A 17,338-nucleotide genomic window follows, 5' to 3' on the forward strand; every position below is an offset into this window, starting at 1 on the left:
AAGAAGTAATGTGACATATTCTACTTCTGTCTATATAAGCTGCCACCACGCCTAGGATCGTTTTTGATACTCATCAGGTGAAATTGTCAGAATCTATGTGTAAATCCCTCTGTCTTGTATATCACATTAAGCTCGAGCATCTTGTGATTACCTTCAAAGACCTTAAATAGCCTTGACCCATCTTTTATTAAATTACACTAGGGATCGGGGTAGACTGGCAATCAAAATAGGCCCGGGAAATGGGTTGAGAATGGCCCACTTCTTCACATCAAAGAATTTTTTAAAAATTTACTCTTTGACCCCCCTTTAGCCACACCTCTGACCCTTGTTAACCACACCCCTGATGCCCATTAGCCACACCCCTGACTCCCATTAGCCAGGCCTCTGGAGGTAACACTCGTGGGGCAAGATGGACACATGACCAGAAGTAAAAGGTGTCATGTGACCCCTCTAAGGACTTTTCCCACCATCCTCTTACCAGTAGGGATTAGTTTGGCCACCACCAAACCCCCCTCATGCAACTATTCTGTGGTTGCATTAACCCTATGTGTGAGACATTAACTTGGGGGCGGAGAGGCTGGGGAAAGTGTTCCCTTTAAGTTTCCTCCCATGAGTAGAAAGAATTTTGTGTTGTGCACCAGTACTGAGTTCATGTAGCTTATGGCACCCCAGTTATTAATAAATACTTTATAAACCTCTGCTGCCATGTCTCCTCCCCTTGCTCCATCAGCTCCCCTGGTGCTTGCTGCCCCCCGACCCCTCACCCTCCTCTGCTGTCCTGACTCGGACTCCTGCCCTCCTCACTTCCCTCAGCCCTCCTGAGACCTGTCCCCCCCACCAGCCCTTCCCCCCCCCCCATGTGCCCACTACTCCAGTAGCCCCACTCTGATCATGTGAGCTACCCTTCCTCCTCCCCTCTCCTAACACCTTCCTCTACAAACCTGCCCTGCCTCTCTCCTCTGGTGCTGGTCCCTCCCCTGCAGGTGTCTGCCCTTCTGCTTCATCCCCAGAATCCCCTGGCACCTGCACCTTCCCTTACCCCTGCACCCTCCTGATGCTCACCACCATCTGCCCGACATTCCCCTCGTGCCCCTGTGCCCTCACGCATGACTTGCTCCATCCCCACCTTCCTCTTGCCCACCCCTTCTTTCAAGCCTTCTCCCAGCACTTCCCCCTCCCGCCTCTAGCCCCCAATACCCTTACCCTCTCCTCTCCCGGCATCACCCTGTTGTCCCCCCCACTGACACCTCCCCTCCTTCCTTTTTCCTCATTGTCTCCACTTGGCACTCTGGCATTTGTGTCTCTCCTCTACTCCTCTCCTCTGTCCGTTGATGCCTTTCCCTTTTTTCTCCTAACCTCTCTCCTCCCCTCAGCACAAGCCCCTTTCTCTCCCACCCCTTCTTTCTATTTGCCCTCCCCTACCTTACCTTACGCTTCAGCCTTCCAGTTTGTGGGACTGGAGTCTGTCGTCTAGCCCCAGAAGTCCCCGTAGTCCGGGCCCCAGCTGCTTCTGGGGCTCCAGACCACGTGCTGGGCCTGGAGTTGGGCCATGCGGTGCAATGCTGGCCGCGCGGTTTTAAAGTCCCGGGCTGTGATGTCACGCCATGCCTGGGCGTCTCCCCTCTCACCTGTTCCGTGGTGTTTGAGCATGCCACACATGCGCTCCCTCGGCCCCACAGTGCCCTGTAGATGGCCGGCATGCAGTGCCGGGGAATTTAAAGTACGGGGTGGTGGCACCCTGTCACAATCCCCCTCTTCCTCCAGCAGCTGCCAGCCGGTCCTTCAGCCTGCCCTTCAGAGGACAGTCCACTGGGAAATTCCCCGTGTCCCGTCGGGCCAGTCCGCCCCTGCTAGGGATGTCAATGTGTAGATTACATGATTAACTGAAAAGCCTGGGCTTATCGGTTAATCTTGTTGACTACATGCACTCTCCCACCCTTGCAGCCTCTGTATCAGAGGCTGCAAGGGTGGGGGGACGCAGGAGCTGGTGTCCATGGGGAGCTGGCTTTTAAGCAGCTCCCTACGAGCATTGGATCCCATGAAGCTGCCCCCTCTCCCTCCTCCGGCCCCAACACCAGGGACTATCAAATATGTAACTAACTTAAAATTTGATGAGGTTACATAATTATTCCATTACATGCTATCTAACATCCCTACATTACATCCAGTTCTGCCAATGATGTATATGCTTTAATACCGAATTTGCTCATTTCCCCCATAATAACCCATGCTTTTTCCATGCAGTTCTTTTTGCATGCAATGTGGTTTTCTGGATTGTTTGCACAGTCAATAATGTCTCATTTAAATTCTTTCTGAAGATCTACTTTTTCCACAATGCCTGTTTCATTATTTAGGCTACGTCTAGACTACATGCCTCTATCGCCAGAGGCATGTAGATTAGGCTACCAGGCATAGGAAAATGAAGCAGCTATTTAAATAATCGCCGCTTCATTTAAATGTACATGGTTGCTGCGCTGAGCCGATTAGCTGTTTGTCAGCTCAGCGCGGTAGTCTGGACACGCGGGTGTCGACATCAAAGGCATTTGTCGACCACCCAGGTAAACCTCATTCCAGGAGGCATATCTGGGTGGTCGACAAATACCTTTGATGTCGACACCCGCGCGTCCAGACTACCGCGCTGAGCCGACAACCGCGCTGAGCCGATCAGCTGTCAGCCATGTAAATTTAAATGAAGCGGCGATTATTTAAATCGCCGCTTCATTTTCCTATGCCTGGTAGCCTAATCTACATGCCTCTGGCGACAGAGGCATGTAGTCTAGGCATAGCCTTATATTGGCAGAGAATGACACTGGGGATGTTAAAATGCATTTCTTTTGAATAAACGTGTTACTGCTGAAATTTTTGGTGGGGGGTGAAGGCAGCTCTGTGGGAGCTTGTGCGTGCAGGAAACCTCCATGTACTGGCTCCCTTAGAGCTGTCTGCCCCCTTCCTCGTGCTTCAGCCTCTGTCTAGCCCAGGCTCATCAGTTAACCATTTAAATGTGTACACTATCACATCCCTAAAAGACACTGGAGCTGAATTTAGAAATTGACAAAATATGTGGATTGAATTGTGGAGGGAGGAAAGAAGGGTAAGGGATAGGAAGTTTATTGTATTACCTTGTTTAATTTGAAAACACATGTAAGTAGCCAGACTTATACCTATCATCCACAAGATTCGTTTGCTTGGGTTGTCCCTCCTACACACTTCCTTTCATTGTCTTCTTACTAATGGAGATTCAACTCCTTAGGAGTCTAGTCCAGAGGTTATCCCTTATAGTTAGTTATTCCTAATATCTGACCTAATTCTCCCTTGCTGCAGATTAAGCCCATTAGTTGTCCTGTCTTCTCTGGATATGGAGGATCACTGTCCTCTTTGTAACCCCCTGAAGTATTTAAAGATTGTCATCAGGATACATACTTTTCTTAAGACTAAACAGGATCAGTTTTTTAAAAATATTTTCCTGTAGATCAGGATTTCTAAATCTTTTATATTTTTGTTGTTTTCTTTTGAGCACTCATCAGTTTGTCCACATCTTCCTTAAGGTATGGCCCCCAAAACTAGACACAGAGGACTCGCCAGAGACCAACAGAATGGGACAATTACATCTCATATCTTACATACGACACTCCCATTAATTCAATCCGGAATCATATTAGCCTTGTTCACAACTGCAACTTTTTGGGCATTGCTGAATGTGAGGTATATCTGCACTGGGACCAGGGATGAGATTGGCAACTTGTGTAGACTACTCACACTAGCAGTGAAGCGCAGCAGAATGGGCTCAAGTGAATATGTATGTAGGGAGTTAGGTGGGCTTTAGAAGTCCAACTGAAAATCTGCATTACCACTTCCTCTCTGATATTTTTAACAAGCAAACTAAATCAAAGTCAGCACTGGTATGTCTACAAAGAGTTGCAAAACACATCCTGAACTGCAGTGTAGAAGTATCCTTCACAGTAATTTTCATTTGGTTTAATGCTTATCTTTATCCATTGACCTCAGTGTGACCTAACACCATATCTGTCTGGCTAACACTACTTAGTGAGGAAATAACACAAAAATGTGTGATAGACTTATATAACAATATGCATTATGGTGGAGCTTTCAGGTGAGACATTGTAATTGTCAGAGGCACTGTATAGATCTATAGAAAGATATTCCTGCCTTTCTGTATTTATACATACTAAGTTGAAGAGGCAACAACTGGGTGAATTCTGTGAGCATTCATAAACTATAATTGTGCCTCTCACTAAACTCAGGCCACTTAGGGTGGATTTATTATTACATGTTTATTATAAGATATGTACACAGTGCAGCCAAAAATGTGCTTGTTGGAGTTACCATTATTTATGCAGGATATTACCTTGGCATCAGTTTAACCCTAAATGTATTTATTAAATCTAGTGGCTACATGATACTTACACTGTTGTCCTAAATATGTCTAAATAATAAGCAATTTACTACCTCCAAACAGTAACAAAACACATTTAAGTATTTGATTAAGGTACTAACAACTGGGGTAAACGCAGGGATGCTTAAGCTCTTAGTGGTCATTTCCAACTTGGGCAGGCAAGTATTACCTCTGCCCCTGGAGCCCCCAGTTCCACGAGGAGTAACGGTAGTTCGGAATAGGAAGCCTAATCCGAACTACCTAGTCCGTGCTGCGTGTAGCCGCGGGCACGGAGTCCGAACTAGCGGACATTTAAAAATGGCGGCGCCCGGCAAGATGCAAATGAAGCCCGGGAAATTCAAATCCCGGTCTTCATTTGTAACTTCGGTTGCCTACATTACCACCCTAGTTCGAACTAGGGTGGTAGTGTAGACATACCCAATGAGTGTTATGCCAGCTTCCAGAAGTAGTTGTGCTAGCTGCAGCCCTTTTAGGCACGACTGTTCTGAGTGTCTCTTGTCAAGAGACTGCCAGTTCTATTATATTTAGTAATGGAGACATACATCCTCTGGCAGCTTTAGTTAATTTATGTTAATTTTCACTTGTGATTGCACCATCTGATGAAGTGGTTACGAAGAAGTGTCTTTTTGGTTTTTTTAAAGGAAAAATAAGCTAGTGCACCAATTCTCTGTGCCCATTTCTTCAGTTGGAGGGGAAATTAGGTGCTTATGGTTTGTTCTCTTGATTTGTTTAATCTCCTGGAGTGCATGCTAGAACAGTGTTTATAAAAGAGGGCTGCGGGCTTGCCCAGCTAAGCCACTGGTGGTCCCGTTCTGCTTTGAGACACTTTAGATTTAAAAAGAAGTGGCACAGGCCCACCAGCAGCGGGAGATTAACATTGTCATAAGGTCATCTTTTATTCTTGTAACAACAAGTAATTTGGGAGATGAAAATCTGTTTGTATCAAGTAACCGAGTGAAGAAATATTCAAACTGGCTGGACAGAGTTGGAGCATTCAGATCTTAAATATTAAGTGGACTCAACTAACGTTTAAATATAACTTCAGCACTTTTGAGAACCATTGATTTAAATGTGTTTCATTAATGTGAAATTGTAAAATGTAGTTAGCTTGGCTGATTTACTGAGGTTTGGAATGACAGTTAACTTAAATTTAAGCATTTTGGTTTCTGTTGTCTGTTTCCTTGAAAAACAAGTTAAGGTGTCTTATTTTAAAATATACTTACGTTCCCATTGTTTTAAGGCTGGATTCCAAAAAAGTACCTTTGCTTCTGCACTCATTAAAATTATAAAATATTGTCCTTTGGCTTTCCTACAGCCATAAAAATATGCAATCAGTAAATGGCAGTAATGGATTATGCTTTCGGGAACCAAGTATATCTAGATAATTAAATGATTTGGACTTGCACTCATAAAGCCTTGGACAAATCCCAAGAAAGAATTTGCAGTTTGTTTCTGGGCTGGTCTATGATATGAAGTTATGTCCACATACCTATGTAGCTCAGGACTATGAAAAATTTCACTTGCTGTCTGACAGAATTAAGAGGATTTAAGTCCGAGTATAGACACTGCTAGGTAGCAGAAACCGTCAACCTTGTTAAAACCTCTGAGAGGTGGATTTTACTTAAGTGATGGAAGATTGCTTTCTATTGCTATAGTACGTCTAAACTATTGTGGCACACCTGGGTGTAAACATACCCTTGGTCCCTGGGCTTTACGCTTTTATGTGGAATGGCTGAAGTATTTAAAATTTGTGAATAATGTTGGTAGCCTCTAGGAATCTGTACAAAGAATATATTGTATTTTATACATGTTTGGTGGATTAGCCTTGCTGATGTTTAAGTATACATCATTTAAGTATACATCATCTATCTGAGGATATTGGGGATTCATTGTATGACTAAACCAGCATGGATAGCCTGCTTCTAAAATTTGTCCATCAGAGAAATCTGGAGAGTGCTACACAGAGTTGCTTTCACTCTTTTACATCGTACTACTCTCTCGATTATAGGTTGAAACTCCTCTTAACCAGGATTCTCTGTTCTGGCAACATCCATGGTCTGGCATGGATGTTGCAAGACTAGAGAGTTCCAGTGAAAGGCCAGCAGCAAGGATCCCTGCAGAGTCAGCAGTGCAGTGGGCTGCCCGCAGCGAGTTGACAGCGGAGTCGCCCTAGCCCATGGCAGCAGGGCTGCTTAGTGGCATTGGCTGACCTAGCACTTTGCTGCCCAGCTGGGCTGGGAGTTGTGGTAGGCCTGTGGGATAGGGAGCCACAGTGCACGCGGCTGTCCCGCTGGTCACGGAGCTCCAGGGTGGTGCACATGGCTGTCCTGTGGGTTCTGGAGCTCCAGGGGGCACGCACGGCTGTCCTGCGGGTTCCGGAGCTCCAGAGCAGCACACACAGCTGCCTAGCAGAGCCCAGAGCCCCAGTGTCATGGCAGCGATGGCTGTCCAATGGGGTTGGCAGAGCAGAGAGGCCAGTAGGAGGAGGCCAGCGGGGGGGCCGGTGGCACGGGTCCAAATTTACCTTCCCTGGTCCTGCAAAATCTCTTATCCAGCATCAGTCAGGTCCCAAGGGTGCCGGACCAGGGAGGTCCAACCTGTAAGTACATAATGTTTGTTTCTAGACATACGGCTCTACTGAACAGAATTTGAGGAGTTTATCAGGAACCAACTCTAGTAGAACAAGTGTTCGGTGTGATGAACAGCATTGGTAGGGAACATAAGTAATTTGATTATTTTTATTTCCAGTCTTACTGCTGAAAAAAAAACAGGCACATGTATGTGGTTTTATCAGCCACTTATCAATGTTGGGTAGATGGGACATTGCTTTTAGTTGCAGCTTTGGTCACAGGTTAATAGCAGTGCTGCAAAATACAATGTTTTGGCTGAGTAAATGAGACTTTTTTAAACAGAAGGAAAATGGAGAAGGATAGGAAAGAAAAGTAACATGGGAAAGGAAAAGGACATAGGTAGAGGTGGTGGTTGAAATACATCTGAGGAAGCAGTAACATCATTTGGATACCTCAGTTGGTCTGATTTGGTTGGGACATCTCTCAGGAATAGGATGACAAATGCCCAGTGGTGTCATGATGGAGTCTAGTGACCCAGGAGGTTGTGGAGTGTGGCACTCATAATGGTGAAGCTTGCTCCTCTTTTTTTCCAGTCAGCAATTGTTGCACTTGTGCTTGTCTTGATCCAGAATGTTTAAGTACCCCCAAAAGAGATGAGGGGTGGAATAGTCCATCCCCTCCCTAATTTATTCACCAGTGAAGCCTAATTTTAGTTTAATTTCTGGTCCCAAATGTGATTTTAATACTTAACTACTTAATTTATAGTAGTTGATCTTTTGTACCTTTTCACATCAAAATTCATTGTTATAGGTTATTGTAACACTTCTTAAACTTTTATCAGCTTTCCCATGGTTTGACTCACAGGTGGAGTAAGCCAACCAGGCCCCAATTATCACTACATCTCCTTACCTCCATGGAATGTGTGGGTGAGTCCAGTCCTGTTTCTGTTTTTAAAATGTCTGTCACAAACTGCACAACAGTTAACAAAAATGCTGGTAGAAGTGCCAATCTGAGCAGGTGGCCAGAAGATAGAATTAGTATGAAATCGTTCTTCCATGTTAAATGCTCCTTCCTAGTCCAGGTTGAGACATTTGTAAAACAATGTGGGTGAAATGCATTTGTTCTGTAGATAAATGGGAATACTTCATTATCCAGTGCTTTCAAGTCAACACCTTTCCTGAACACTGTGCTTATCTTGAAACAAAAAAATTCATACAAATCCAGTTTAAATCTATTTCCACTTTCTTTCAGGGCATGTTCATAACACAGAGATATTTTCTGATTTTTCCCCTCCTCTTCCTATGGACCTTAGGATAGCAGCCTGCTTCCTGGCTGAGAAGAGAGGGATAAACATAGCTGCCTCTGAAGTCTGCCTTTGCTGCTCTTAACAGTAGCCAGAGAGAAGTTGCTACCCAGATTTAAGGCACTATTTCACTTTATTTCTCTGTGGCAGTGTTTCTCAAAATGCTCCACAGAGCCACTCTGGGAAAGTTGCTACAGGGCCACTCTGGTTTGTTTACCTACCGGCTCCACAGACACGAAGCCTCACAGCTCCCATTGGTTGTGGTTCGCCGTTGGCTGCCAAGGGGAACCACAAGAAGCAGCATGACCTAGGTCGTTGCTTCCCGTGGCTACCCTTGGCTGCAAACAGCGAACTGCAGCCAATGGGAGCAGCGAGGCTTTGTGGGTGCAGAGCTGGTAGGTACACAAACCGGAGTGGCCTGGTGGCAGCTTTCTCAGAGTGGGTCCGTGGACCACTTTGAGAAACACTGCTCTATGGGCTTTCCTGAACAGGGGTAAGGGCTTAGACTTGAGAACTAATAGATGATCCTTCACATGTTCAAGCAGTTAACCAATGATCCAGAGCTCATCGGTTAACCTTCACGGTTACACACAAGGACACACTTCCCCCCCCCCCCACCCCACACACAACTGCCTCTGTATCTGAGGGAGCAGTGTGGAGTGAGAAGCAGGCTTTTAACATACAAAAACAGCTATGGAGTGCAGAGGGGAAGTGTGTGGAGGCAGCTCCGTAGGAGCCACCTGATTCCTCAACCCTCCTTCCGTGTGTAAATGTGTAACTGCTGAAAACTTCAGCGGTTACACCTTTACCAAAAGCCTTCATTTTAGCATCCCTACAACATGTTAAGGATAATTCATGTTGGATAATTCCAGGGCTACTGAAAGAGCTTCCACTTAATGTTCTTGCCATGAGAAAGATGGTTACTTAATATTTGTTAAAATCCAAAAGGTGGGGGGAAAAAAGTGGACCCACTTTGGGACTTGATTCAGACAGATCAGTATGTCTGCTTACTGATCATGTAAGTCCATATAGGTTGTATACAATGGGAATTAGGTGTCCAAGTCCATGTGAAAATCTCAGTAGGTCCCTATACTGCATCTTGAGGCACTGAAAGACCTTTAAAAATCTGGCCCATCTAATCTGTAAGCCTCTCAAAACATATTAGGCTTTGTGTGTTGATACATTTGTGGAACCTTTCTTCTCCCAATCAGTTTGGTTCTGCACACTTTGCATATTTTAAGACTAGTTCTGTGGAACAGCATGAAGTATTGTACTGCATTCCAAAACACCAGGTAAAAATACAAACCTAATATGCCATACTATTCAACTACAAAATAATTGAAATATCTAATGATTGTAGATTGATAGCTGGTTTCCACGCCTAAAAATGTTTCTTGGTTGATTTGACTTCTACAATCTTTTTTGATAGGATATTAATGAATGCTATTTGCAATATGTATGTATCTGCTTGCTGGATAAAACACCAATGCCTGAGTAGGAATGTCAACATGTAGACAACTACACAATTAACCGATACGTTTGGGTTTATTAGTTAATCTGGTCAATTACACGCATTCCTCTACACTTGCTTCCCCTGTATCAGAGGCAACGTGGGGTGCGGGAACCGGCTCCCCACAAGCGTTGGTTGGATCGCCTTCTTCCCAGCCCTGTGATTAAAAAGGCAACAGAGCAGAGGGTGAGGGGAGCAGGTGGGAGCCAATACACACGGGGAGCTGGCTTTTAAGCGGCTTTTTATGCATTCTGGCTCTGCAGATCCGCCTGCTCCATCCTTGCTGCCTTCTACAGAGGCAGCAGGGGTGGGGGAAAGGTAGGAGCCACCTGTCCCCCTACCCTTGCTGCTTCTATCAAAGCCAGCAGTGGTAGGGGGCGGAGGAGGCTGCCGCAGAGGGGCTTCTGTCTGCAGCGGCTCCGGGCTCAGCCCCAGTCTGCAGGGAGTTTGGACCCTCCCCCCCCCCATCATGGTCAGAGGCTGCAGTGTGGAGTGGCAGGGGGCTCCCTGGGACTGGGGTTGGGAGTGCACTGGCTCCCAGCCCCAGTGACTATCAAATAGTCATGTAACTGGTAAATTTTGATGCGGTTAAACGACTATCCAATTACATGATATCTAACATTGCTATGTCTGGGCATGGTTTTCCTGAAGATCAGTTTATGAAAAATGGGTTACTGGGAGGTGTGGTTTCTATGATTATTGCACAGGGAACCCAGAACGCAATTGTTTCTTTTGTTTTCCAGGCTAGTGTTTGGTCGTATTTTTGCATTAAATATGAACGACATCCTGTTTCATAAACATCACCATATGTACATCACCAGTTGCTATGCAACAATGCTATTTGTGCTTCCAGTCATTTTATCTTTGTCATCAGTTGTTATAGTTGTAATTTTTGGGTGTGGGTGGGAATGTTTTTGGAGGTTTTTGCATATATTTCAATATGCTACACTGAGCAAAATTACTTTTTAAAAAAATATATGGTTAGGTTTCTCTTTTAGACTGATCATGTTTGATTAAACTGATCATTTCTGAGCTTTCTTCTGGCAGCCACTATCTGGCTAGAAAGTAGCATAATTTGACCGTTTCAATTCTGGATCAAAAATTGGAAGGTGATTGTGTTATATATTTAGGAGTACTCTTTCTTTTCTGAATGTGACTATAAATCAGTTTCCTTCCTATTTTAGTAGTCCTTTGCATCATTTTGTGACAGCAGGTAGCTCGGAAAAGCTGACTCTAAGTTTTAATTTTAACTTTCAAATATTTGATTTACGGATGAAGAAGAGTGCTTTTCTTACCACATTAGACCTTAGGTAACACTGATTGGGGAAATACGCCACTTGTGTGATTCAGAACAGCAGGATCAGGCTTAATATATTGGCTTTGTGTAGATTTTACATTATGGGCTAATTCAAACTTAGTGTAAGGTGGATAATTCCATTAAACAAGGCGGAGTTGGCACTGCATATGTGAAATTTTGAGTTTGGCTTCATAGGTCCTGGACTTTGTCTGCTTCCAGTGACTTGCTCCTAGACACAAGTAAAATGCTCCTTTTTAAAATCTAAACTTACTATATGTCTGAAATACTCCTAGGTCAAGCTGCCACATTGAGATATGATATGTAATATGACTGTTTGTTTTTAAAAGTGGCATGGAAAATTTCTAGGAAATAAAGAACCAAATTCTTAAAACAAAAGTTATGTAGGTTTTTATATGGCTCCCATCAGTGTAGTGTCTGAACACCTACTGAAAGTAATTTCTGTCTTCTAATCTTGTGTAAGTGTTTCTGTTAAATAGTTATAGAGAATTCTAACATAAATAGCACAGAAAATAACTACAGTAAACTTCCGATAATCCGGCACCTTTAGGACCCAGGGGGTGCCGGATTATCTTATATGACGGACTATCGGAAGGGGGGGCTATGAGGGTCCTGGGGTGGGGTAGAGGGATTCCACCCATGACCCTTCATAGCCCCCCCTTCCGATAGTCTGGCTCTGCCCCAGGCATCCCCGGTTCAGCCGCTGCTGGTCAGTTTCTTGGGGACGCCTGGGACAGAGGAGCTGGGGTGCTGCCGGGTTGGTCCCGCAGCCCCGAGGGGCAGCACTACGGGACCAACCCGGCAGCACCCCAGCTGCTCTGCCCCCGGCTTCCCCGATTCAGCTGCTGGTCAGTTTCAGCAGCGGCTGAATCGGGGAAGCCGGGCGCAGAGCAGCTCCAATTGTCCGGCAGCCAGAGCACTTCTGGGTTCCTGATGGTGCTGGACCATCAGGAGTGCCGAAGCATTGGATGCCGGACCAATGGAGTTTTACTGTATATTATCTGTCTCTCTCCAAGAGGCACTCAGTGATTGATGGGCTGATTATGTGTATTGTCATGACCTCCAGTCCATAACAGAAATACAGCTGCTAATATCCTCCATTCCAGTTTCTCCTGACTAGTACTTCTCCAGAAAATTTCTAATGCATCAAATTCAAGCTTTTTGTTATTGCATTCAAAGTTCCAGGTTATTCTGCCCCTCCCTTTTCATCTGCCCATCTAGCTTAATATGCTGCACTCATGTCTCTCCACCCAGCTATTTCTCTTTTTCCACAGCTGAATTTGTCTCTTTCCATGCGGAAAACCCTTTCTGAGCTGCCATGCAGAACTGCAGTGTTAGATTGTTGGTATGCAATTATATACCACCCAGAATTAATATTCACAGTTTGTACATTGGGTTTGTTGTAAACAGTTGACATCTTTGAAACCTCGGATGTACCAGCCATTTTAAGAATTTTGGAGAAAAGATTTTACTTATAGAAAGTGATTACAGTCCTAGAAAAATGGTGTTCTCCTCCTTCATTAAAGCAATGATGCTAACTTCACTATAATTACTTTTTTGTTTGTTTTCTGTAAAACGCTCAGTTATCAAGATTTTTTTAGCATCTTGTGTGGTTATTTCATACTAAAGTTGGCCTAAATGATAGTCTGAGTTTTTTAAACTCCGTTGCTGTTGCTGAACAAAATAACTTCTGCCACATTATTAAAGCTGCTGGTTTTTTTTATATTTGTCCAATACCATTAGAGGGCAGGACACTCCCCAGGTCTTCTACCCTTCCATTAAAGGTGAAATGAAATTCGAAATTTCTGAAGAATAAAATTATAAAAAACAGAAAGGTAGTCCTTTCTGCTCCCACCATCCTTTCTAGCTTTCTGCACTTTGTGAGTCTAGCACTTAGTCACATGTTCTGTTGTCCAAGATGCCTCTGAGGTTTAATTGAATACCTCTTTGTTTGTTTGTTTGTTTGAGGTTTTTTTATGGGGGGACTGTGGGGACTGTGAGGCTGTAGCAGCAGAACACCAATTGATAACCACGTTAACTGTAAAAGTAGAAGGATCCGTAGCCTTTTAGATCTATCTAGTTAATAGCAGATTCCAAAATATTTGCAAAGATCAGAAAGAACCTGCATTCTGTGATCAGAAAACTAAACAATACTACTCAAAATGACTTCTTTAGAGACTTCATTTTGATTGATACCACCAGTTGTTAATTCTTTCTAGGCAAGTCACCAAATCACATTGCTTCAGTTTTTCCATCTGTATAATGGGGATGATGTTTGTGCACCACCTTTCTGATGGGTGTGGTAAAGATTAGCAGATGTCTCTTACTTGGTTGAGTGTGGCTGACTGCCAGGGTTATGCTAGGGATGTTAAATTTAGATTAATTGGCTAATCGAATAGTCAGTGCAATTTGCATCAACTACTTGATTAGTCAATAAGTGTGCCTCTGCTTTTGAAGGAACTTCAAAGGCGAAAGCGCTGTGGGGAGCACAAGGCCAGCCAGGGATTCAAGCAGTCCCTGCTGGCCCTGTGCTCCCTGCAGCATTTCAAAGTGGCAGCACCGCATGGAGCCCAGGATCCGGGGGGAATCCCCAGCTGACCCCGGGCTCCTTTGAAGCACCTCTCCTCCCCCTCCCCTTTGCCTCTTTCTGATAGAGGTAGCGGGGGAGCAACTAGTTGACTAGTGTGTCGACTATCTGATAAGCTTTTGCTTATTGTGTAGTTGACTAGTTGTTCACATCTCTAGGTTAAGTGACTGTTTCACTTTTACTGTTTTAACTAGAACAGTGGTCACCACAGTTGATCGTGATCAACTGGTTGATCCTAAACACTCTCCCAGTTGATTGCAATCTCTGGCAGGAAAGCAGGCTTGCTGATAAGCAGAGCTCCACTGCCAGCAGTGTGTGTGTTCAGGTGCTCTTCCCCCCACATTGCTCTCTTTTGCAGCTGCTCGTGGACAGCTGGCTGTGCACACCAGAGAGGGAGAGGGGGCACTGATGTCAGGGTGTCTCCCTGTCTCTGTAATCCGTTCCCATGGAGTAGGGAAGGAGGAGGCCAGCCAGACTGGGAGCACTCCTTGAGTTTGAGATTGTGTGCATTTCTTAGAGACAGTGCCCTCTTTCTGAGATTTCCTTAGCAGCCAACTCTCTCTTTTGTGCGTGCGCGTGTGCGTGTGTGCGTGCGCGCGCGTGTGTGCGCGCGTGTGTGCGCGCTGTCCCCGGTAACCCATCTCTGCAGAGCAGGAGCAGGAACTGGAGACAGCCTGTGTCATGACAGAAGTACTGGAAGCTGCTGGGGTCCGGTGCTCCTTATGGGGTTCCCTGGAGAAAGGAGGGATGTTTTCATTCCTTGTTAGAAAACAGGTTAAAAGGAAGCCCAAGACTAAACCCACATGGAAGTGTCTTCCTGCGTGCCCCCATGCTGATGTCTCAGTACTCTAAAACCAGTGGTTTTCAGTAGGGATGTAAGTGACTACTCGAGTAGTCTACCTGATAAGCTTAGGTTTATCGGGTAGTTGAGTCACTACTCAACTACTTGCTTCCCTGCCTCCCCTTGCTGCCTCTGTACCAGAGGCAGCAAGGGATCGGGAAGCAGGAGCTGGTGCTGGGAAGAGCCATCTTAAAAGCCAGTTCCCCCCCAGCACTGTCTCTGCAGTGTGGGGGGAGGGCAGAGGAGGCAGCGCTGCAGCGGTCCCAAAGCTAGCGTTAGCTGGGACTTCTCAGTCCTGGCTCATACTTCCACCAAGAGCTAAACCTGCTGCTGCACTGAGTTTTAACTGTAGTAAGAGCGCGGCTGCCTACGTATAGTGGGCACCCTCCCTTATTAACTAATTGAGTAGTCTACTACTTGATTAGTTAATTAACCGCTACTTAACATACCTAGTCTTCAAACTATGGGTTGCAACCCAGTACTGTGTTCTGAAATGTCAGACACTGAGTCTCATTGCTGCGCGGGGGTCAGTGGGGGTGCTAAGGCAGGGTTCCTGCCTGTCCTGGCACTGCAAACTGTGCTGTGCCCCAGCAGTGGCCAGCAGTAGGCCCAACTTCTAGGTGGTGGCGGGGGAGAGAACACACAAGGCTCTGTGCACTTCCCCTGCCTTGAGCAGTAACTCTGCACTTCCATTGACCTCCTGCTGGCTGCTTCTGGGGTGCAGCATGGGTCTGCAGTGCCAGGGCAGGCTGGAAGTCTGAAAAAACATTGCTCTAAAACAGTGGTCCCCAACGCGGTGCCTGCGGGCACCATGGCACCCGCCGGGGCATTTATGTGCGCCTGCCGAACAATGTGCGCCTGCCGAACAATCTCCACCCCTGGGGGCGTGGCACATGAGCAGTGCTGGTCCTGGGCGCGCGGGTGGTCCCGGCCCCGGGCGCCGGCGGCCCCAGCCCCGGGCACCCGGCAGCCCCAAAAGGTTGGGGACCACTGCTTTAAAACTACGACTTAAATGTGTGTCATTTTTTCTAATGTAGTTAGACCCTCAGCCTGTCAGTCCTCTCAGGCACAAAATGAGAAAACAAATTGAACTAAAAAACTTGAAGTAAAAAAATTACTCACTGAACTACAGTAATAACTCACTCAGGCTGTAAGTAAATAATCTGTAATGGTAGCTCTGGCAAGTCTGTTGAATTGAGTAGCTAAGGACAAATATTTATTGAAGTGACACCGTATCAAAAGGAGGAAATAATGTTTTTTGTTCCTAACCTGGAAGGCATTTGGGAGCAGTGGAAGCAAAATGCAGGACTATGTAGCAGTTTAAAGACTAACAAGATGGTTTATTAGATGATGAGCTTTCGTGGGCCAGACCCACTTCCTCAGATCAAAGGGAGCAGTGGAGGCAGGGCAAAAGAATTCAGTTTAATTTTGAGTTGTTACACTTCTGTATAAATATATATTTACAGAATTCTGTAATTATTTTGGGTTCGGTTCAGTCTTTTATCTCCTGCAAGGATGTGTATTTGTACTTTGTGCCATTCAGACCTTGGTGTAGGGGTTTCAGCAAGTTCCTTCCCCACTCTCTGCCTCTCTTTTCCCCAAGCTCTTTTCTGTTTTGTCTTTTTTATTGTAAGTGCCTTGGAGGAGGGACTGTGTGTATATACAGTGCTTAGCACAAAGGAGTCCTAGTTTCATTTGGGGCTTTTTAAGGCTACAGTAATAATACAGGAAATAATAATAATGAAATAGTAAATCAGACAGCTGTGGAAGGATGGTTACAAAAACTTTTATTTTGTGTACTAATATGGAAGAAACTCTGGAAAGGACTGCTTGAGAAATGATTATCTCATGCTAATTAAGGATTACTACCCATATTCTTGAAATTCTTAAAAGTCTCCCTCAGAAACCAGGGAATATATCTAATAGACTATACAGACTTAACCTGGTTTAACTGTTGTCTAGTCTCTCCCCATTTCTACTCCTTGCAAACTGCCTGAGTGTAGATCTCTTTTCAGAACAGCTGGCATTTCTAAGTCTACAAAATGAGTTTTGATTGGTGTGGTCTTGTGAAGTAGGTTTCTATTCTTTAGTCAAATCCAGTCTTGTTATTGATTTCATATAAGCAGCTGCCTCCACCCAAATGAAGTCCTATTAATAAGAGCTTAGGGATGCTCCTGCATGAATTTTGTTGTAGATTTGGACTCCAAAAATGAGACTTTTGTTGTCCGTTGTGGGGTATTGCCTCTTTCAAAGTATATTTATAAACTAAAGAAAAGATTCCTGTATTTTCTCATTCCTTTTATCCACTTGTATGTTCTTGGATTTTTACATTTTTAGGCATGCTTTTAGAAAAATTTTATCATGCTCCAAGATTACACACACATTATTATTCTTTTTTTACAGAAAGCCAGCCAGAGGAAAAATCTGAGAGCAGCAATGCAGGTAAGTGTTGGACTTGACTGCCTAATACATTTGAGAAATTATTTGCATGTTATAAAAACTAAGGGGTGGTGCCCCCTTTTCGCTATGCTTGCTAACCCACTCCTCTCTGGAGGCAGGCAGCCCCAGCTCCCCTCCCCAGCCATCAGGGAGAGCCAGGCCAAGGTGTGACAGCCATGGCCTGTCCCGGCTCTCTGTCCTTGGCCCTCCAGGTCCCCCTGAGGCCAGGCCAGCCCTGGCTCTCTCACTCTCTCACACTCTCACAGACAGACAGACACCCATTCCCCAGCCACCAGGGAGTTGGGCCAGGCCCAGGCTGGCCTGGCTCTTTCCCCAGGCGCTGGGGTGGGGTTGGGCCA

At 45.2% G+C, this 17,338-nt stretch overlaps 1 protein-coding gene across 1 annotated transcript in view; it reads left to right on the forward strand.

The window, feature by feature from the left end:
- GTF2F2 (general transcription factor IIF subunit 2) overlaps positions 1–17,338 on the forward strand; it is a 140,150-nt gene that overhangs the window by 9,602 nt on the left and 113,210 nt on the right. Inside the window, exon 5 of the mRNA XM_075918994.1 lies at positions 16,944–16,982. Within this exon, the coding sequence (XP_075775109.1) occupies positions 16,944–16,982 (39 nt within the window). The remainder of the gene's footprint in view (positions 1–16,943; positions 16,983–17,338) is intronic.

Source organism: Pelodiscus sinensis, chromosome 1, assembly GCF_049634645.1.
Source record: "Pelodiscus sinensis isolate JC-2024 chromosome 1, ASM4963464v1, whole genome shotgun sequence".
Classification (NCBI taxonomy): Eukaryota; Metazoa; Chordata; order Testudines; family Trionychidae; genus Pelodiscus; species Pelodiscus sinensis.